The sequence below is a fragment of the Phaenicophaeus curvirostris genome, chromosome 18 (assembly GCF_032191515.1).
Source record: "Phaenicophaeus curvirostris isolate KB17595 chromosome 18, BPBGC_Pcur_1.0, whole genome shotgun sequence".
Taxonomy (NCBI): domain Eukaryota; kingdom Metazoa; phylum Chordata; class Aves; order Cuculiformes; family Cuculidae; genus Phaenicophaeus; species Phaenicophaeus curvirostris.
Genome location: NC_091409.1, coordinates 16,334,164 through 16,357,096, shown reverse-complemented (window position 1 = coordinate 16,357,096; position 22,933 = coordinate 16,334,164). Strand labels below are relative to the sequence as shown.

The 22,933-nt window shown below is 48.2% G+C and overlaps 1 protein-coding gene across 3 annotated transcripts in view; it reads left to right on the top strand.

Moving 5' to 3' along the window:
* Positions 1–22,933, top strand: part of NDRG3 (NDRG family member 3) — a 69,910-nt gene that overhangs the window by 28,373 nt on the left and 18,604 nt on the right. For all 3 annotated transcript variants that reach the window (XM_069872210.1, XM_069872209.1, XM_069872208.1), the window contains exon 3: positions 10,195–10,230. In XM_069872210.1, the coding sequence (XP_069728311.1) occupies positions 10,195–10,230 (36 nt within the window). The remainder of the gene's footprint in view (positions 1–10,194; positions 10,231–22,933) is intronic.

Here is a 22,933-nt window from a genome sequence, read left to right as displayed (position 1 = left end):
ATGCGAGCTACTCCTTGCTCTCGTGGAGTACTCGGGCTGACTGTGTCTGCCAAGGAGCCTTGATTGCCACAGTCTGCTTACAGCTTGAACTACCTTAAGTACTGAAAACTAGTAAACTCTTACCCAGTCTGATAATCTGCCACCACATACTCTTCCAAAGTTTCAAGGAGAGACCGACCACCACAGTCTGGGTAAGCGTGGAGTCCCAGCCAAATGGGATGTCAGACCTGTCTGTAGTGAGTGCTTACAAAGGCAGGGCAGAAATTGTAAAGGTGATACCATTCACAGAACTGTTCAGGTTGGAAAGGCCTTTAAGATCCCTGAGTCCAACCCTTAACCTCACATTGCCAACTCCACCTCTAAACCCTTTCCCTAGGCACCACATCCACATGCTTTTAAATCCCTCCAGGGATGGGGACTCCACCACTTTCCTCAACAACCTCTTCCAATGCTTCATAAGCTTATCCATGACTTAATATTTCCTAGTATCCAGTCTAAACCTCCCCTGGTGCAACTTGAGGCCATTCCCTCTCATCCTGTCTTTTGTTACTTGGGAGAAGAGACCAGCATCCCCTGGCTACAACCTACTTTCAGGCAGTTGTAAAGACCTAGCAGAGCTGTGGAGCCTCTAATAAGTTCATACCTGTTGGACAAACCTTAGACTGTATCTTATTGCTTTTTTTTTTTTTTTTACTTTTTTGTTTCAAATCTTTTGTCTTAAATAATCCAATTGTATTTTGACCCCTCAAACAACCCTGTTTCCCTGGATTTAGTAATGGAGAACCATTTTCTAATAGAATCTGCAGAGTCTAGCTAGAGCAGTCCAAATTCATGCAATACGGAAAGTCTGGAAAATCGTATTTCAGCAGCTGGTTAAGGCTTTCACTTTGTCTTCTGTGGGCTGCAGGAGAGCTGTCTGGGCTTTAGGAAAGCCCTAGCCTCACTGGATTTCCAGTACCTAAAGAGGTCGTACAAGAAAACTGGGAATGGACTTTTTGTAAAGTTAATGTAGTGGTAGGACCAGGGGGAATGGCTGTAAACTGGAGAGGGGCAGATTTAGAGTAAACATAATGAGGAATTTCTTCACAGTGGGGGTGGTGAGTCCCTGGCCCAGGTTGCCTCGGGAAGTCATGGCTGCCCCATCCCTGGAGGTGTTCCAGGCCAAGTTGGATGGGGCTTGGAGCCTCTGATCCAGTGGGAGGTATCCCTGCCCATGGCAAAGGGTGGAACTAGATGGGCTTAGAGGTCCCTCCCACCTCAAGCCCTTTTAGGATTCTGTGATTAAACCCAAACTGTCCCAGCAATTAGCTAAGAGAAGTGGCTGTGCAGATGGCACCACAGCACGGACCCGATGGGTTATACTTAACAAGGAGACCGACAGCTTATAAATTGAAAACCACTTCGTTTTGGCGTAGAATCATAGAATCACCAGGTTGGCAAAGACCCACCGGATCATCGAGTCCAACCATTCCCATCAATCACTAAACCACGTCCCTCAGCACCTCGTCCACCCGTCCCTTAAACCCCTCCAGGGAAGGTGACTCAAACCCCTCCCTGGGCAGCCTCTGCCAGTGCCCAATGACCCTTTCTGTGAAAATTTTTGTCCTAATGTTCAGCCTGAACCTCCCCTGGCAGAGCTTGAGGCCATTCCCTCTCATCCTGTCCCCTGTCCCTTGGGAGAAGAGCCCAGCTCCCTCCTCTCCACAACCTCCTTTCAGGTAGTTGTAGGGAGCAATGAGGTCTCCCCTCAGCCTCCTCTTCTCCAGGCTAAACAACCCCCAGCTCTCTCAGCCGTTCCTCATAAGGCCTGTTCTCCAGCCCCTTCACCAGCTTTGTTGCTCTTCTCTGGACTCGCTCCAGAGCCTCAACATCCTTCTTGTGGTGAGGGGCCCAGAACTGAACACAGGATTCGAGGAGCGGTCTCACCAGTGCCGAGTACAGAGGGAGAAGAACCTCCCTGCCGTTTCTGATCCAAGCCACCTGGGCCACTGCTGGCTCATGTTCAGTCACTGTCAACCAACACCCCCAGGTCCCTCTCCTCCAGGCAGTTTCCAGCCAGACTTCTCCTAGTCTGTAGCTGCACAGGGTTGTTGTGCCCCAAGTGCAGGACCTGGCATTTGGCCTTGTTAAACCTCATCCCATTGGTCTCAGCCCAGCGGTCCAGCATGTTCAGATCCCTTGGGAGCCTCCCTGCCCTCCAGCAGATCCACACTCCCACCCAGCTTAGTGTCGTCTGCAAACTTGCTAAGGGTGCACTCGATGCCTTCATCCAGGTCATTGATAAAGACATTGAACAGGGCTGGACCCAGCACTGAGACCTGGGGACACCACTTGTCACTGGCCTCCAGCTGGAGTTAACTCCATTTCCCACCACTCTCTGGGCCCTCCAGCCAACCCGTTTTCCACCCAGGAGAGCGTGCACCTGTCCAGGCCAGAGGCTGAGAGTTTCTGAAGCAGAATGCTGTGAGAAACTGTGTCAAAGGCTTTACTGAAGTCCAGGAAGATACATCCACAGCCTTTCCCTTGTCCAGTAGTCGAGTCACTTTATCATAGAAGGTTATCAGGTTAGTTTGGCAAGACCTGCCTTTCATGAACCTGTGTTGACTGGGCCTGATCACCTGGTTCTCTTGCATGTGCTTCATGATAGCACTCAAGATCACCTGCTCCATGACTTTCCCTGGCACTGAGGTCAGACTGACAGGCCTGGAGTTCCCTGGATCCTCCCTGCGACCCTTCTTGTAGACGGGCACAACATCAGCCTCCAGTCCAGTGGAACTTCCCCAGTCAGCCAGGACTGCTGGAAGATGATGGAAAGGGGTTTGGCCAGCACATCTGCCAGCTCCTTCAACACCCTTGGGTGGATCCCATCTGGCCCCATAGACTTGTGGGTGTCTGGCTGGGCAAGTAAGTCTCTAACCACCGCCTCTTGGATCATGGGAGCCTCATTCTGCTCCTCTAACTCCTGGGTTTGTAAACAGAGGGAACAACTTTCTTTACAATTAAAGACTGAGGCAAAGAAGGCATTAAGTACCTCAGCCTTTTCCTCATCCCCTGTCACTGTTGTTCCTTCTGCGTCCAATAGGGACTGTATGGTCTCCCTAGTCCTCCTTTTATTGTTAATATATTAACAGAAAGATTTTTTGTTATGTTTCACAGACTTCGCCCATCTGTTTTCTAGTAGCGGCTTAGCCCTCCTAATTTTTTCCCTGCATGATCTCACTTCCCTTCTGTAGTCCACCCAAGATGCTTGACCCTTCTTCCAAAGCTCATAAACATTTCTCTTCTTCTTGATATCACTCAAGATCTCCCTGCTCAACCAAGCTGGTTTCTTAGCCCCGCCGGCTTTTTTTCCGGAACATGGGGACGGCTTTCTCCTGAGCTGCTAGGATTTCCTTTTTGAAGAGCTCCCAGCCCTCATGGGCTCCCTTGCCCTTAACTACTGTCTCCCATGAGACTTTGCCAACCAGCCTTCTGAACAGTCCAAAGTCTGCCCTCTGGAATTTGAATGCGACTGTCCTACTAACCACTCTCCTCACCTCACCTAGAGCTGAAAACCCTATCATCTCGTGATCGTTTTGTCCAGGTGTCCTCCTACCACCACATCCCCCACAAGGCCTTCTCTGTTCACAAACAGCAGGTCCAGGAGGGCACCTTCCCTTGTCGGCTCTTTCACCAGATGTGTGAGGAAGTTGTCTTCCACGCACTCCAGGAACCTTCTAGACTACTTCCTTTCCAATCTGTTGTACTTCCAACAGATATCTGGAAGACTGAAGTCTCCCACATGGACAGGAGGCATCGATCTAGAGACTATCCCCAGCTGTTTATAGAAGAGCTCATCAGCTTCTTCTTTGCTGGGTGGTCTGTAACAAACTCCCACCACAAAATCTACCTTCTTTTGGGCTCCTTTGATTTTAACCCACAGGCACTCGATCTCCTCATTACTACAATCCAGCTCAACGGTGTCCAAGTCCTCCCTTACATAGAGGGCTACCCCGCCTCCTCTCCTACCCTTCCTATCCCACCTGAAGAGTTTGTACCCCACCACAGCCGCACTCCAGTTATATAAGTCATCCCACCACGTTTCTGTGATGGCAATGACATCATAGCCTCCTTGCCCTACAACAGTTTCCAACTCCTCCTGCTTATTCCTCATGCTGTGTGCATTGGTGTAAATGCACTTCAGCTGGGCTGGCGAACCTTCAGCCCTCTTAGAGGGAACAGAGTTTATTCCCAAGTGGCTGGTCACTGTAGTAGCTAATGCCAGAGTGCCCGTATCTTCCTTACCGTCCCCAGGTGTAATCACCCACACTTGCTCTGTGGTGATGTACTGATGGTCCTCACCAGCACGCCATCTCTGAGTCACCGGTGCCCCATGTCCAGGCTCACTCCTGTCTAGCCTGATCTCACCCCCCTCCCCCTTCACATCTAGTTTAAATCTCAGTTAATGAGCCTGGCTAGATTTTTAGCAAGGGCTTTAGCCCCCCTAGGAGACACACGTGTCCCATCTCTAGTAAGAAAGTCTGGGGGTGCGTGGGCCACCCCATGATCAAAGAAACCAAAGCCCCTCTCCTCACACCAGTCTTGGAGCCAGGCATTAATCAAATTCTTCTTCTTGACTTCCTGCTCCTCTGTGTTTAGCCTTGGAATAGAGCTAAATACTACTTGAGCCGCAGAGCCCTCCATCATTTTCCCAAGAGCCCTGAAGTCTGTCTTAATGGCTTTGGGCTTTCTATTCTCTGTATCCTCACTACCAATTTGGAATACTATCAGAGGATAATAGTCCATCTCTTGGACCAGGGAAGGAAGTTTTCTAGTTACCTCCTTCACTGGTGCCCCCGGTAAGCAGCAGACCTCTCTGGAGCGGGTCCGGTCTGCAGATGGGTCCCTCCGTTCCTTTTAGAAGGGAATGCCCTACGACGATCACTCTCCTCTTCTTCTTAATGGAGGATGTTTTTATCTTTTTCTGAGGATGGCGCAGCCTGGGGAAAGATTCTAGGCTGTGGGAGCCATCATCCCCATCCTTGGGGATGGATTCTACCTGCAGCGCTTCGTATTTGTTCTTCAGGGGATCTGGGGTTTTGTTGTCTGGGTGCGGTGAGCAGGTTTGCTTCATCGGGCAGGAACTTGCTGCCATTCCCCATCTCCTTTTCCCCCAACCTTGCAGTTTGCAAGTGGGTGGTGTTCAGACACATCAGCTCCTGAAGCCCGCTGAGTTAGTGAGAGGGCCCTGATCCACTGGTCTGTCTCTCCCTCTCACATTCCCTGGTAGTCTTCAGCCTCTTTACCTCCTCCCTAAGCTCCTCCACCGTACGAAGGAGTTCCTCCACATGAGCACAGCTTCCACAAGTGGAGCGAGGACCAGAGGCATGAGCTGGTGTGGGAGGGCGGCACTGCCTGCATGCTGCAATCCCTCTTCCTCAGGTCATCTCACTACCCTCTTGAACTCAACCATGGAAAATCCTAGGAGAATCATGAGCCACAGCTGAGGCACAGCATTTAGAGAGCCCGCCTTCTGTAAAAATTGCTCTCACTTTAAGTCATACAGTGTTTTGAAGGCCCTTCTGTATTTTTATCTGCTGCTCTGCACAGATTATTTTCTTCCAAGGCTCACTCTCCCTGGAAACATTTTTAAAAGTTACATTTAAGTTATGGTGGAAGCCTGGTTGTCAGCACTGGACTGGTAGAACGGGCAGCTAGACTGCAAATGACAGCTGAATTTGTAGATTTTACAGATAATGAACAGATACATTAGGACACTGCGGGAAGGAGCAAAACCCTAACCAGCACAGACTAAAGCATCACAGAATTTCAGAGATTTCAATCATTTCTGGTAGGAGTTTGCACTGAACAGTGCAGTCTTCTGCAAACACACCCTCTAGCAACACAAGCTACTGCTTGATATCAGCCATTACACAGCAAAGTATTGAAAACTACATCCCACGTCGTCGAACTTGTCTGCTAGGTATGGAAAATGACCAAACCAGACTGTTCATGATTACAATTTGCAGATGCAAGATTCTAGATCACAGAATTATAGAATCATAGAATGGTTTGGATTGGAAGGGACCTCAATGCCCATCCAGTCTCACACCCCTGCCAACCTGGACTTGGACACCTCCAGGGGCGGGGCAGCCACCACTGCTCTGGGCAGCCTGTGCCAGGGGCTCTCCACCCTCACAGGAAAACATTTATTCCAAAGATCTCATTTAAATTTCCCCTCTTTCAGCTCAAAACCGTTCCCCCTTGTCGTATCCCTGCGCTCCTTGATCAAGAGCCCCTCCCCAGCTTTCCTGGAGCCCCTTTCACCACTGGGAGGCTGCTCTGAGGTCTTCTTCAAGCTTTCTCTTCTTCAGGCTGAAAAGCCCCAACTCTCTCAGCCTGTTGTCGTAGCAGAGGTGTTCCTGCACTTGGATCATCTTCATGACATCTTCGTTAAATGCAGACCATTTACCAAAACAGCTGAGCACATATGAAATCTTACTTGGTTTCCTTGGCTCAGTTTTGAAGCTACAGGTAGTATATGCTATCAGTAGGAAAAAACACGGAGAGTGGTTCCAGACCCATCCTCAGCACTTTGTGGAAGGAGAAGGATGCTGTTGCTCTCCTTTTTATGGTTCATTTTAACTAAAGAAATGCCTCAGGGTGCTCCCACCTCTGAGATCTGGCCCTTAGTAATGCTTTCAAGCTTGAAATAATACACGTGCTTTTTAGCCATAGTTTATGGACCATATGTCTGTGGTGCCATCAGGTGCTGTTCTGTGCAATGTGTCAAAAGTCCAAAAAGCATTGAGCTGGCAATTCACTACGATTGTTATTGACCAACCCGTTGCAGGTGTAAAGGTTTGAGCCAGCAGGCATTAATGGCCAGAAATAGCATAGTAAAACCCTTAAGGTGCTAATGAGCGAGTGCTTATGACCACTTCTGATACCATGGCTGCTGTACAGAGAAAAGGAGCTCTGGTGTCTTAATACTGAAATTCTAAACCCAGTGGAATTGCCTGGGAAATCGACATGGGTCACACCTTGTTCAATTGTCTGAACTGCAGGAAATGGCACTGGGGGCCACTCCTGGCTTTGTTTTGCCTCAGTTCTAAGTCAGCAGAAAATTTGAAGGCTGACTTTTAAAGAATACGAACATTCTTATGTTTGCATATAACTTAAGCCTAACAGCAAATGCAGGAAAGTAAAATACTTTAGATTATATATGTTCACCTCATTCAGGCTCACTAAAATGTAGTGACTTTATACTGGAAAGAAAATCAACTTTATGTGTTCCCATTTAGTTGAAAGAGAGAGAAAGAGAGTACTGTCTGTAACCTGATCAGAAAAATTATCCCAGTGACACTTTATTATTCTGGCTGGTCCACATCCTGACACCTTTGACTCCTATAAGTGTAGCCTCAGTGAAACATTACTGAAATGCAGCAGCTTAGTCCAGGAGAGGGAATCGCCAGCCCGTAGACTCGAGGGGTCATTTCAGCCAGCTCTTTGTCTTGGAGGGGCAGCATCGCACCTTGAGAGGACTGAAAAACATGCCTTTATCTTGGACTTTCTCAAGTTAAGACAATGAATAGATGAATGGTTTAAAGTCAGACTTCAGGATATTAAAATCAGGTATCCAGGAGTTGGGAAATGTCAGCACTAATGTGACTTGTGCATCCTGGTGCACCCTGACAACAAGCAACAGACCTTCATTATTTGCTTTGTGTTGCTTTCTCACTACTCCCTGCCCAGGGAATCTTGTTTTTCTTAGAGCAAATTCAGATCAACCTTATCCTCTAAGTCCAGGGCTGGCTACAGAAATTTCTCATTTCTTCATAGACATTTTTATAATCCTTAATAATTGTGGCATTGGATGACAGAATTTGCCTTCTGTATGACCTGGTAGATGAGAATGTTCCACTGCCTGGGTTTAACAGAGCAGGGAAAGAGGGATAGACAGAACTGTTAGAAATCTCAACTTCAGGATCTCAAACTGAAATAAGAGGGGTCTGCTTTTTGTTTTCTTTTGCCCCATCCTGAGGATTTGGTGCTTTGTGCCATGTCATCTTTAAAACATTGACCCAATTCAGGACTTAACATTGGGCGGATTCTTAAAACAGATTTGCAGATATCTCGACTTAAGCATCAGACTGAAGAATGACGTAGCAATCTGTGTTCCTGCCAGTGTGGCAAAGCTTTTGTGGGAGGAAAAGAGGGCCATTTGTTTACGTGTGGGGAGGAGTCAGGATGCTCAGCAAGAAGAAATGTTTAGGGTGTTTCTGTGATGCATTTATGGTCCTAGTTGTAATTTTAGCACTAAGGTGCTGTGTCTAAAACACGCAAGGCAGAATGCTGTCTGAAATAATTTGCTCAGCCTCCTGCAGCGTTTGAGAGTGATCAGTAGTGTAACCTGCTCTGTGGGCAGAGCCAGAGCCTTACGGAGCACGCAGACACACGAATAAGCTACTGTAGACCATGGAACGTGCAGCATACTGAATGTGTGATCTCTTATTACGTTCGCCTGTGCATGTGGTGTCACCTTCTGGGAAAAGCTGGCTCTGAGTTGCTAAGCCCAGTCGCCATGTGCTCTAGTTTCAGCAGCTTGCAGGTCACCACGATTGCTGTGGAAAGGTAGCAAGCACACAGCGGTTATCACAGACTGCCTGACTGCCTGGCTTGTTTTCTGACGTGAGATCCTAGTAGTCTAAGAGTTTTGCATTCAAATTGATAATGGGCACTGGGACCAGACAAAACCCAGCCTCATAACTAGCCTGATTTGGGTCATGGTCCTTCCTTTGTCATCTATCCCTATCAAATGCTCAAAGAGTCCAACCATTCCCATCAATCACTAAACCACGTCCCTCAGCACCTCGTCCACCCGTCCCTTAAACCCCTCCAGGGAAGGTGACTCAAACCCCTCCCTGGGCAGCCTCTGCCAGTGCCCAATGACCCTTTCTGTGAAAATTTTTGTCCTAATGTTCAGCCTGAACCTCCCCTGGCAGAGCTTGAGGCCATTCCCTCTCATCCTGTCCCCTGTCCCTTGGGAGAAGAGCCCAGCTCCCTCCTCTCCACAACCTCCTTTCAGGTAGTTGGAGAGAGCAATGAGGTCTCCCCTCAGCCTCCTCTTCTCCAGGCTAAACACCCCCAGCTCTCTCAGACATTCCTCATAAGGCCTGTTCTCCAGCCCCTTCACCAGCTTTGTTGCTCTTCTCTGGACTCGCTCCAGAGCCTCAACATCCTTCTTGTAGTGAGGGGCCAGAACTGAACACAGGATTCGAGGAGCGGTCTCACCAGTGCCGAGTACAGAGGGAGAAGAACCTCCCTGCCGTTTCTGATCCAAGCCACCTGGGCCACTGCTGGCTCATGTTCAGTCACTGTCAACCAACACCCCCAGGCCCCTCTCCTCCAGGCAGTTTCCAGCCAGACTTCTCCTAGTCTGTAGCTGCTCAGGGTTGTTGTGCCCCAAGTGCAGGACCTGGCATTTGGCCTTGTTAAACCTCATGACATTGGTCTCGGCCCAGCAGTCCAGCCTGTTCAGATCCCTTTGGAGCCTCCCTGCCCTCCAGCAGATCCACGCTTCCACCCAGCTTAGTGTCGTCCGCGAACTTGCTAAGGGTGCACTCGATGCCTTCATCCAGGTCATTGATAAAGACATTGAACGGGGCTGGACCCAGCACTGAGGCCTGGGGACACCACTTGTCACTGGCCTCCAGCTGGAGTTAACTCCATTTCCCACCACTCTCTGGGCCCTCCAGCCAACCAGTTTTCCACCCAGGAGAGTGTGCGCCTGGCCAGGCCAGAGGTGACAGTTTCCTAAGCAGAATGCTGTGAGAAACTGTGTCAAAGGCTTTAATGAAGTGCAAGAAGATACATCCACAGCCTTTCCCTTGTCCAGTAGTCGAGTCACTTTATCATAGAAGGTTATCAGGTTAGTTTGGCAAGACCTGCCTTTCATGAACCTGTGTTGACTGGGCCTGATCACCTGGTTCTCTTGCATGTGCTTCATGATGCTTCAGTCGCTGTCAACCAACACCCCTTGGTCCTTCTCCTCCAGGCAGCTCTCAAGCCAGAGTTCTCCTACTCTGTAGCTGCACAGGGTTGTTGTGCCCCAAACTGACCCCCCCTGACAGGGGAACATTTATGATGGTGTTGAGTGTGTTCGAGGGTGCTGTCCTGACTTTTTTTCCTTTCTTTTCTGGTTTTTGTTAACAGAACACAGCTCGCAACTTCCAGGACTTCGACTGCCAGGTAAGACATGCAGGAAACAAGTATCTGTGAGCAAACTCCCCATGGCCCATCAGTACTGCTGAGAGAGATGAGAAAGCCCTATATCTTAGTTTTAACTCCTTTTAAGCTTCAGTCACTATGAACTTGAATGTGTCCACTTAACAGAAACTGTCTTTCACCCTTTCATGCAATGCACATTGCTGTGTGCTCTGAGGTGCAGACCTGGACTGCTCTGCCGTGGCTCCGCAGTGTCTCACAGGATGGCTGGTTTCCTGAAAAGCAGTTTCTCGGAGGCACGCGATATGCTGAAAAGCTGCAGCTCTGTCATGTCCCATCTGGGGCACTGGCTGGTAAAGAAATAGCCTGTACACTCTGGCTGTTTGAGATGGCAGTCAGCAGGCTGCCCCAGATACAGCCCCTCCTGCTTTGCTGGGCCCAGGTCATGCCAGAGCCAAGGTTGTTTTCTGAGTGGTTAATCACCTGTCAGAGCAGTGCGGAGATGAGCCCGCTCGCTCTGGTTGCTGTAAGAATAATCCTGTTAGAGGAGTGGTTGCACCATCAGCTCCAAGACAGAGCACACGTTTTTCGTGAAGGAGAGCTGAGCATGGGGATCATGCAGTGTGTTTTGTAGAGCACAGGCTCACTTTACTGTGTTGGATTACCTTCCTGACTTCCCACTCAGCACGTTGATAGGCAGCCAGCAGCTTTTCTTTCTCTTAAGCTGCAGAAGGCTGCTGGGTCTGTAGCGTTCTGCTGAGCACAGGACAGGCTCTTGCAGCTGTTTTAACACCAAGTATGCAGCTTGGAGTGAGAGCCGTCAACATCATGTGATGGCTTTTAATAAAAGTCTGTTGATGTAGGTGATTCCAGAAAACCTTCTGCAAGCCTAGGCAGAACAGGAGTGTAACAAATACAGATTTAAGGAGAGAATTTGTGTTTTTTCCATCTCTTGATATCTGACAGAGAAAGTACCCCCCATCTGGGCAGGCACATGTCCCTGGGCTGCTTTAGCTGGATTCTTTGGGAGTTTCAGTTAAAGCCTATAAGTATAAAATCTACTAATCTTAGCACACTGTAACTTTAGTATCTAGTCTTAGAAGCGGCAGTGGTGTTAGGCAATGTTTTTTCTGATTTAATAAAGGTAGATAATGTGTTTAAAACACCCCCTTGTACTCTCTTGTCTCTGTCTGTCTTTCTGCATCTCCTCCATCTCTACCAGAGGCACAGTGCGCTCCTGTGTGTCGCAACCATGCCTGGATGCTCCAGGGTCGCTGGAGTGAGACCCTGGGTCTCCCTGTAAAATTTCTGGATTTGGTGCCCCCCAACCTGAATGAAGGGAAAATGATGCTAAACGATTGATCCAAAAGGAATTTCTTTGTACAGGCATCCTTAGGAATGAGATTGACATTGGCTGCTAAATATGTGTTAAGGAAGGAGAAAGGGAGGAAAGTGAGAGAAAGAGGAGGGTGCAAGGACACTGTTGGATTGGAATGGGTAAAAATAGGTGCAATGCTTTTGAGCAAGAGCGTTAGGGAGCACAGGCACTGTCTGCTGTGATTGGAAAGAATGTAAATGCAGTGGCTGCTCTCTGGTCTTATCTGTGCCCTGCCCGTCTGTGAGCAGGGGTGATCCTCAGAGCCAGATGGAGTGGGAAGGTAGGAAGGAGTCCCTGTCACAGAGCTGTGTGTTGCTCCCTTTTCACTCTACGCTTTCCCTCTGCAAGCAAAGCCTCTTTGCACCTTTCTTTAAAAAACACCCCAGATCTGAAGCTGTGCCTCAGCCTCCAAGATCAAGCCTCAAGGAAGCACAGTGCCACAAACACCAACTTGTGTGCACTCAGCATGTCCAGTGCCGAGACAACAGCAGGGCTGAGCTGTGAGAAGAGAGCCTTGCAGCCACGAGAGGGGCCCTGGGCCAGGGAAAGATGTGATTGTTGCTTCTCTGTGCTTTGATTTAGATCAGCAGTGAGCTTGTGGTCATGGCAACAGTTGGGTAGGAGACAAGATGTTCCTTCAAGGAGCCCTCTTGGTAATTCAGTTAGGATATTTTTTTTAGCAAGAAGTTAACATGGCATCTCTTGTGATTGGAAATGTTGTCCTAGCCTCACCTTCATCTAGCAGCTCTTCCTGTGAGGTGTGATTTCAGGGCATCCTGGGCTTGTCCCCTCTCCTACCTGGTAAGTCCCGTCAGGGCCTGGAATGAGTCTGTTTGGAGTCTGTCAGAGAGGGTGTATGGTGTCATAGAATCATAGAATCATAGAATAACCAGGTTGGAAGAGACCCACCGGATCATCGAGTCCAACCATTCCTATCAAACACTAAACCATGTCCCTCAGCACTTCATCCACCCGTGCCTTAAACCCCTCCAGGGAAGGTGACTCAACCACCTCCCTGGGCAGCCTCTGCCAGTGCCCAATGACCCTTTCTGTGAAGAATTTTTTCCTAATGTCCAGCCTAAACCTCCCCTGGTGGAGCTTGAGGCCATTCCCTCTTGTCCTGTCCCCTGTCACTTGGGAGAAGAGGCTAGCACCCTCCTCTCTACAACCTCCTTTCAGGGAGTTGTAGAGAGCAATGAGGTGTCCCCTCAGCCTCCTCTTCTCCAGGCAAGGAGATGCACCTTCTCCAGGTGCATCGGTCCCTTGGATTTTCTGCCTCAGTTGCTAATACCAGGAGCAGTGCTTGATCTTGGAGGCTGAGCTCTTCTGTTGCCCTGTGAAATGTTACTGCTGCCTTTTAATCTGGCCAAGCACATCCAGCTGCCATGTTCTGGCCTCCGTGAAACCAGTGTGACTTTGCTTACCGGTGTTTGAAAAGGGGGAACTCAAAGTGAAGAATTTTGCTAGGGCTTTCAGAGGAAGGGAGATCCTGTGGGGTAAAGAAGGATTTAAAAGCACTTAGGCTGGAATTTCACAGTGAGGATCTCAGTTTGACAAAAACAGGTGCAAACTGTCTGCAGATTCATGGAGGCTGATAACTGGGAGATGGTTTCCTGTTACAGCGCGTGGAATATCTGAGTCAGCTTCCAATAGTAGTAACATCTGCAAGGGACCTGGCTGATTTTAAGACAAAATGTAGAGGGTTTGTGGGATGAATTGTGTTATTTTATACCATGTAGTGTCTGCAGTGTGAGAGCCTGGCATCAGTGATGCAAGACCTGCAGTTCAGAGCTTTTTATCATTCTAATTATTTTTATTTTTCTAACAGTCAAAGAAAAGCTGTTTTAAATGGAATTAAAGGCATAGCTTTGCCTGGGGCTGCCCGCATCCTGGGCTGCCTTGCAAGTCTGCAGCCCCCAAGGGAGGGAAGTGGGTCCCCTCTGGCAGCCGTTCTGACAGCGCAGGTCCAGTTTGAACTCCCCAGTACAAGACCCTGGCATACTGGAGTGAGTCCTGTATTACTCCCAGTCCTCAGCCATGAAGTGATTTGCTCTAAGTCCGTCGCAGCTCCTTCCAGGACTACCCACCAATGCTCTGCAGACCTCTACCCTGGATATAGTTGGAGCAGTAACACTGCCAGCTTCAGCATTTTTTCATCCTACAGAGCCTCTGAAGCTGCTTCTGGCTGGAAGCTGGAGTGTCCAAGTATTATCTGCAGTGTATCCATGCTCATAACTGGGAGAAGTGTTAGGTTAATCCCAGCTCAGGAACACATTGTTAGCACTGGTACTGGAAAAGCTTTTCCATGTGTTGTTTCTCAAGCTACTGTGTATAGTTAAGGCTTGTAAGATCTTGCCTTCCTTTGGGAAAAATGGGTAATGCCATTGTGCATTTCTGTTCATTTCCCAGTGTGTTTGGTGTTAGTTTTGAATAACTTGCCAGGACCAGATCTCGGCAAAGTCAACAGAGCAAGGTCTCTTTTTTCTGAAGTGTGTTGCTCTGGATTAATGTGGCACAGAGAGCTTTTAGCTTTTCTGATAAAGCTGACTTCCCGATACTGATGCCCTGTTCATCTACAAGCAACCGCAGTTAGCTCTGACAAAAAACAGGCTGGCTGGGCATCAGCTGAAACAAGCCCCCCATAATCTGGTAATGATTTGCAGTGCAGATAAATAGAAGAGCTGCTGTGGTGGCTTAGGGGTCTTATCAATATGAATCTAGGGTATTCTCAGAAATAAAGTGTATTAACCTAAATCTGAGACCTACATTTTGCTTGAAAGCTCTGTGAACCCTAATGAAATCTAGGCTTGGCTTCTAATGTCTGCAGGCAGATGGTGGATTAAGCACTCTGGGTTGCTGGTGGACAGATGGTGCGGTGACCCACACAGCTCACAGAGCTGGGCTCGGGCTTGTGGTATTAGCTACAGGCCCTCTTCAGCTGCTTGGAGAAGAAGGGGTTGCTGTTCTGTGTTAGTCTAGATCCCTCCCTTTTTCCAGGTGGTTTGATTTAAATAACAATGAAGGAATATGCTGATGTATTTGTAAAACTGTCTAAGCACACCTGCGCTGGATTTCAATATGACATAAACTCACGCTAGATCTGCTGCATGGCTGGTGCTTCCCCTCTGTGCCTCCTGCCCACGTGAAGGGCGAGAAGGGCTTTGCTCTCCAGCACACACCGAGCAGAGGAGAACCTGAGGGTGGAGGTGGGGCTGGGGTTTGGCAGAGTATCTGCAGGAAGCTCACAAGATATGGAAGCGGTAGGAACGATTGAGTCCACGAGATGCAGAGTCCAGCTGAAACAGAAAAGACAAGACATGCGTAAACCCGTGGAGGGAAGAAGTTCAAGCTCTCCAGCACAACAACTGGCTGTGCATCACTGGAATTAATTAAACATGTTGAGGTACGTGGTGTGCCTGTGCCCAGGATGAAACAGGGCAAAACGCTCAGAGTTAACCACAGACCTTAACGAGGAGTTCTTTGCCAGTTTTTTCTACTGAAAGTGTAACTTTTCATGTTTTATTGACTTAGTTGTGGAGAAGTTCTTTCACAAGTATGTTTGTGTGATGCTTTTTAGTCCACATTTTTAAAAGCTTGTTCATCCTAGCTTGATCTCTTTGCTTTATTTTTTCTTGCTGTGCAGGAGAAGAGGTTACTGAGCTATCCCATCACCTGCACTCGCTGATGGCATAGACTTTGAACTGAAACTGTTCATTTTTTAACAAAATCATTAAAGTCAGTTTGTGATTGCTACACAGTGGCATTGAATACAAGATATTTTAAAGCATCTTCTGGATATTGTAATGAAATACCATGAAACATTAGCGCTTTGAGGAAGTGTTTGCTTTCAGTGTATGAATAACAGGGGAGCTGTTCTCACCAGCAGTGAAACATTTGCTCTAGGATATTGAGGGTCATTGTTCTTCTGATTTGTACAATAAGTTCTTTTGTTCTCTTGCTGACATTGCTAGAGTGAAATTCATTACAACACAGAAGATGTTTTGATCTAGAAGGCAAGTTTTTTTTAATGCCAGCTAAATTAGGAGGTGCCCCCAATCTTATTAAAACTGGCATCACCACTAAAGTAGGTGGTGACTTTTGACTTCTGCTGCCATCACAGCAGCTATAAAGCTAAAAATTATTAAAATGGAATTTTATTTTGGATTTTTTCATTGTTATTATCAGTACTAGAGTACTAGTACTACTTCTTCTTAGGCAGCTTTTCCTCCGATTCCTTCCATCACTGGCTTTCCATCTAGGAACCTGTTTGCTGTAAAACTGCAGTTCTGGAAGTATTTTGCTGGGCTTGGGCTGAAACATGAGTTGTATTTTTACAGGCATGAGCGCAAGCCTTCCCTGGGGTTTACTTAAATGTTACTTTTGCTCTCTGGACCCTGTGACAGCAATGTGCTGTCGAGGCTGGTTTTGCAGATGTGGTATTTGAAGTTCCTGTGCTTTTGCTATTTTTGTCTCTGAGTTCTTGCAGCAAAGCAAATGCATGTGCTTTAGGTTGAGAAAGGGGTTTGCCCCTTTCCTGCCTTCAGAAAAATGAATGGTGCCTCTCCACTAGCAGCCACGGATCTGTTTCCATCCGTTATGCAACACCCATTAATGGTATTTCAGAGCAGCTGATGAGTAGTTGCAACACCAGCTACCAGTGGAGGAAAGCTCAGTTCTAGTTCCCAGGGCCACCGGAGGTTTGGAGACACAAGAACATGGCCTTACTTTCTCTTCTTCAGGAGGTTTTAAGATGTTCGTGGTCTTAAGACTTGTGGTCGACGGTTCAGTGTCCGAGTGGAAACTGGTGGCGAGTGGCATTCCTCAAGGCTTGGCATTGGGACTGGTGTTGTTTAACATCTTTGTCGCAGAGATGGACAGTGGGATTGAGGGCACCCTCAGCAAGTTTGCTGATGACACCAAGCTGTGTGACACAGTCAACACACTGAAGGGAAGGGATGCATCCAGAAGGATCTGGACAGGCTGGAGAGGTGGGGTTGTGTATTAAGATGTTCAGATCTCCCTGGTGTAGGGAGACAAAGGCTGGGTATCTGCAGGTTGTAGTACCCTGGGGCCACTGTTGGGGATGGAGGAACACTGGAGGCATCAGCCTGTTCTGTCTGCAGCCCCTGGGGCAGGCTGCAACCTCATCTGCTGCTGACACAAAACAGTGATGCAGAGTACTGGGAAAACCCACCCACAGACAGCTCTGTGCCAGTGAGAGCTGGTCTGCATGGGGTTCCATTCACCCAGAACTATTATAGATCCAGGCAGGTCCAGTTTCCTGCATTAGCTGGGGAAGGGGGATTGATCCTTGGAGCAGCAGTAAGCAGCATCACGTATTCTTAAGTGCTGGGTGCCTTGCTTATGACATTGGGGACTGGACTGAGCTGGATTATACTGGACTGCAAGAAGATTGTGCCTTTAACTGCTTCTCATAGCACATGGGCAGAGCAGGAGATGGAGAAACACGAAACGGAAGTACATCTTGCTCTATCTCCAACACATAGAGGTTGTCATTAATTCCTTGTCCTTCTTAGTGTTGTGTTGTTGGAGTTCGTGGTCTCTGATCTGGGAGCACAAAACCGCTTGTCAGCTGTGCTCCTGCAGGTCACTCGGCTGCAGTCTCTGCAGCGGAGCCAGTGTCTGTTCTTCAGCAGAGCCTGTGATTTGGAAGTGACTTGCTGCTTCTCTGTGGCTGGTGCAGAGCGTGAGGAAGGGTTGCAGGCACACCCTGGGTCTGTCCTGCAGCACTGTGTGCCTTTGCCACAGGAGCACACGAAGGCGTGTTTGTGTATACAAGGATAGGTTGGGGACAGCCCAGCAGCACCTTTGTCTCCTGCTACCTTTGTGTGTAACCAGAGCCTTTGCCTTCTTCTGTTGCTGCTCTTCATTCTCACCCAGCGTTTCTCTAAGGCTTAATCCAATTACAGAAGCACTTACAGAAGCACTCGGAACCGTTGCCTTCTTGCATAGATCATACTGCGTTGTCTATTAATAAATTTCTGCTCTGTATGGAAATGAATAATTTAGTTCAAGATGTTGCTTCAAATCCGATTTAGGCTCACTGCCCACGCAGCCGTCTCCCTCAGCTCTCTTGTTTCCAAAATACTTTTGCACAGAGAGAAGGTGTAGGCGCTTACCTACCAACCGCATTCAGGTCCCTGGCGCTGTAATGAGGAGCGTTACCAGATGATGATGCTTTACAGCCTTACAATATTTTTCCTTAGCTTAAAGGCTATGATGTTGTTTTTGTAAATGTGAGGGCAGCAGTTGCAAAGAGCAAGACAATGGGATCTCTAATTTCCCCATGGCTGATGGCTGTGAGAGGCTGCCTGAGGAGCATGCGGCTATTGTTTCCACCTTTGCCAAGACTGGCAAAGATGACAAAGTAGATAATAGCTGTAGCTATAGTTTCAGTACTGCTGAAATGGGGAAAGCCTGACCCAACTATCTCCTATCCCTCACAGCAGAGTGGCAGCAGCGATTTCTTTGTTTTAGATGAACCAGGACCTGAGCATCCTTAAGCTCACTGGTGTGGAAGTGTTTGTAGCCCTCCACTGTCATTTGACAGGCTGGAGCAGGAGCAGAATGGGAGCAGCAGACACCTTGTTGCACTGTGTTCTGCCAGATTGGAGTTGTAAAAATATAAATGAAGGGATTTCACAGATGTAGTTTTTATTGTTGGGTCTCCAAATTAAATCAGTTCTCAGCTTTTCCAAGAAATTAATTTTGAACTTTGAGCAGCTTCACATTAGGAGTGAAACTCATCTGGTTACACCAAAAATGAAACTTAGCAAATGAATGGTGAAAAGTGGTAATATGAACTTTCACCATTAAACATTACCAGTGTGAAGCAAATGGTTTGCTTCAGACTTTAATGATTTTTGAAACTTGAGCTCTGGAGCCCACTCTGCCCGGGAGCTGAGGAAGCATGGCTGAAATTTGGAGTTGCTGCAGCCTGGCACTGGGATACCTCTGCTGCCTGGGAGCCTCTGGAGCTCAGGCACTGGTGCCGCTGGAGCTGCTGTTGGGTGCTTCCTTCCCTCACTCGGAAATGTTCTCATATTGGAAGTTTTCTGTGGCACTTGTCAGTGGCTCTGTCCTTGCTTCCATTTCTCCATTGGAACCATGTGCACCCGGTCAGGTGCCCACCTCTGCCCACAGTCTGTCCGATGGTGCATTTAGAGTTTAGCATTCACAGGTGGGTGTGCATCTTTCTCCCCAGTTTAAGAATCATTCAAAGATGTTATGGCCAAGTAGGATAATGTCCTGGTCTAATTGAACCTTCTGCAATCCCCAGCAGGGAGCACCTCCTAGCAGTTCCTGTTTGGCTTTAATCTCAGATGTTTTGAAGCTGCTCTTAGGGATGTCTCTTATCGCTTTCCAACATTTAAGCCCTTATGGTTCACGCACATCTCTCTAACGTGTAGGGCTCTAACTGAAAGCAGTGATTCTCTGGACCTGGGGCCGTAAGGCATGCAGCAAACATCACAGGGCTATTGGAGGTGGTCTGCAGCATTGGTGACCTTTTCCTGGCTGCTCTCTGTTCTGCCCAAGCCCTGCCTGAGTGCATCTTCACAGTGTAGGGCAAGTCGGTGCCTGTACCACTGTGTGGGCCCTCACAGCCCTTAATTTTCATCCAAACATGGGATCCTGTGGCTGCAGGGTGTGCTGCTTTGGTTTCCTGATGTGGTGGGACTGTAAACCCCAGCCCTGCACTCCTCCTTACAGGTTTCCATGAGACCATCAACTCATTGGACATGTGGCAGGGCAGAGGGGCAAGAGATGCACTCTTTTCAATAGAACTTCGTCGTCCAGACAGCCAACCTGTAACAGAAAGTTGCACCCAAAAATCTCAGTTTTATTTTGTTTCTGCCAGTGGTTATTGTATTCTTGTCTGAGGTCCCAGAAGTGAGTTGAGGTCCCTCTTGGTGGACAGTGACAGTGGAACACTAATACCTGTTTACAGTGTACAGGGAGGAGAGGGCAGATACAAGTGGTGGTAGAATGCAGTGGATCATAGAGTCCTGGAATGGTTTGGTTTGGAAGTGACCTTAAAGCCCATCCAGTTCCAACCACCCTGCCATGGGAAGGGACATCTCCCACTGGATCTGGTTGCTCAGAGTCCCTTCCAACCTGGCCTGCGACACATTCAGGGATGAGGCCTCCATGACTTCTCTGGGCAACCTGGGCCAGGGCCTCCCCACCTTTAAAGGAAGCTTGTTGATCAGATTTGGCTTTAATGTCAGTGAATAACTTAAATTCCCCTTAGACTGAAATCCCAGGCTAAATAAGAAATTTATGTTTTGTCTGTAATTGTGAGCGTGCCCAAGATGGTGATCAAAAAAGCTGCAAGGGCAGGAGACAATCAAGGGTAGGAAGCTTCACTGCCCTGTGTCAGACAGATGTAGCTGTGGGACATGACACCAATGCTCCATTTAAGGTCCAGATTTCTCTGAAACAAGCAGCTAGGGAGCTCTAAGGAGGAGGAGCCCTCATTGATGTCGTGCAGAGGAACATGTTAGAATAGTGACTTCAAAGAGATGCTTGGTGATGGGAACCCCAGGTCAACATCTTTGGGAAAAAAAACAAACCCAAACCCTAGAATACCCCTGGTTTTGCACTCAAAAGTTCAAACCAAGAACTGCAACAGAAATGGAGAAGCTTATGGAAAGTAAGTGAAGTGGCAAGCAAATTCCCACCATCCATCAACGCAGACATGAGGAATGGTGCAGGGAGCCAGCCTGACTGAGCAGAAGGGAGAGGAGGCTATTGAAAACAAAAAAGCATTTTTCAAAAAGCTGGAGGAAGTGGGAAAGGTTATAAACTCGAGCAGATTAAATATACGACCAGAACAAAGCAGGCAAAGGGGATTTTGAAAGATGACTCGGAAAGGCAGAAAAAAATAATAATCTTGTTTCAAACCTATCAGAAAAGGAACCATGTGAGAGAGTTTGGAGGGTGCTGAGGCTGCTCAGGCTCTAGAAGGGGCTCAGGGAAGATCTCACTGTAGCAGAAGAAACTACATTTATTTATTTCTGCACACAAGCTTGCCATGGAGCAGCTTGCAGAAGTTACCGCACTGGAATGCTCTTTGTGGGAGTCAGCAGAGACCCTGCCTCAAACCGCTGTGCCTGGTGCAGGAGGCTGTAAAACAGCTACAATATCTGCTTTTATAGCAGGTTTCCAGGGCTGGGTGCATCAACCCAGGAGTTTTAAATGAGCTTAAAGATGAAATAGTTGACTTGCTAAGCAAGAGGTGAGTCCGTAGTGCTCAAGGACTGCAGTGTTCACCCGTAACACAATTTATACAGAAGCCAGAGGAGCTGTGGGCATTCACTGCCTGTTACAGCAGACAGACTGGAAAACTTGTGAGGAGAATATAGATGAATTACATGGATAAATATTGGGAAAGGATTAATGGGGTGGGAGGGGCTTGTAAAGGTAAGAAGTCCTGCTCTGCAGAGCTGTTGGAATTCTTTGGGGGAGAAGACAGTTCAGCTCATGCAGCCTACTTGGATTTCCAAAAGACAAGACCCCTTACCAAAAGGAGTCGTAAGACTCTTAAGGGACTTCAAGGCCTATATGGCCAGAGGAGAGTTCCTTTCATGGATGAAATATTGAATAAAAAAGAATAAAATAAAACAACCCTGCTTAAATCTACTCTCAAGTGGTGTGGAAAAAGTGCTGGAAGGTGGACTGGCAAACTTTTATCTCGCTTTGGGTAAACATAAAGTGGGATGCACATTGAGTAAAACCATCCTCCAGTGGACTAGAAAAGGGCAGGCTCAGAGCTGGTGAGGATCCAGAGGTGTAAGACCTTGACATTGTGAGAGATGAGTGAAAATGTCAGCTCGGCGCTCATGGCTTTCAGCAAAGCAAATCAATTCTTGTTTATCAGGAACAAGAGAACAAAGCAGCCTCATTGTGCTACCGTGTAAATGCACAGCATGCCCACATGTGTATGACTGCTGCCAGCCTCCTGCTCTCAGAAAGGACAGAGCATAACGGGGCAGCTCTGGAGAACAGCATCACGGTCACAAAACTGCTGTACCTGTACTGGCCAGTCCAGAGCTCTTCAGCCCAGAAAAAGGCACATGGAGTGGAACCGCAGCAAGCTATTTGGTTGTCACTGCTGCGGATTAGGGAAATGGGATCAGTCATTCCCCATCTCTCAGACCAAGGACTGGGTGATCTCAGACAGAGCTAGCAGATACCAGGTAGGGGATGCAGTGGTTCTTCACCCCATACGTTGTTAAGCTTTGACTTTTCTGGTCACGGAGAGAGGCAGGTGCCGAAGGCACAGGTAGCAGAGGTGACTGCCCACTTCTCAGAAGAGGTGGTCAAAGTGAAGACTACACTTCCAGTTCCAAAAGTCTCTTTTGACCTTAAGATTGTTAGAGGTTGCGAAAATTAAGGGAAACTGCTACGAGATGCAAGTGTTTGAGAAGTACCACTACATGCTACCTCTAGGTATTTTTCACAAGCACCCACTTTTAAAGTCAAATCAGGAGGCCGGCTGCAGTGTTGGTCTGACCAGCTACAGCTGCTCTCCCGATCCTCCTCTAGCCTGGCTTTTCCCGTCCGTGCACCAAGGGAGCCGCTTGTTTTTGAAGCTGTGGTTCCCAGCGTGTTTGAGTTGATCAATAGCCACTGCCTGCCCAGGGCTGGTGTCTCTGCTCTGTCTCCCAGCAGCACACTGCTGTGTGGCGTGTGTGCGTCACAAGCCTGGTGCCCACAGCCAGCGACAGTGGCTGCTGAGCGCCAGGCTGCCCCTGCTGTTGAGTTCCTGGCTACAGCAAGTTCTCTGCAGCTGCTGGTTATTTTTTACCTACTGTATGAGTAAGGGCAGAAGATAAAATCTCTTCAGAGGAACCTCTGATAAAGTTTCCAGTCCCTAAAAGAACATTAGATTTTATCAAGCTCTTCAAAACACAGCTGTAGATCATCTGCTTTTGCGCTCACCTCCCTTGTTCTGCAGACTGCACACTTGTTAAAACCTGGCTGTGCTGGCCACATCTTTTCCATCTCATGTCTGTCACTGCTTCTCCACACCATGGAGCAGGTCAGTGTTGAGGCCACAGCTGGGGTCACACAGCTGCGAGGTGAATCTCTGGTCAATCCATGAATCCCTGCTCAAGCTGCACTGCTGCAGTGTGTCAGAGCTGGCCTAACAGAGACAGGAACAAAGCATGCCAGTGTCTGAGAAGATGACAAGTGTCTGATACTTCCCAACACCACAGTTCTACATGAGCAGTGGGAAATACCGGGAGAGAATAGGCAGAACTGCAAATGGGCAGTGGTTGTGGAAGCAGTGACACCAGCAGGACATTTCTCTGGGAGGCTGGC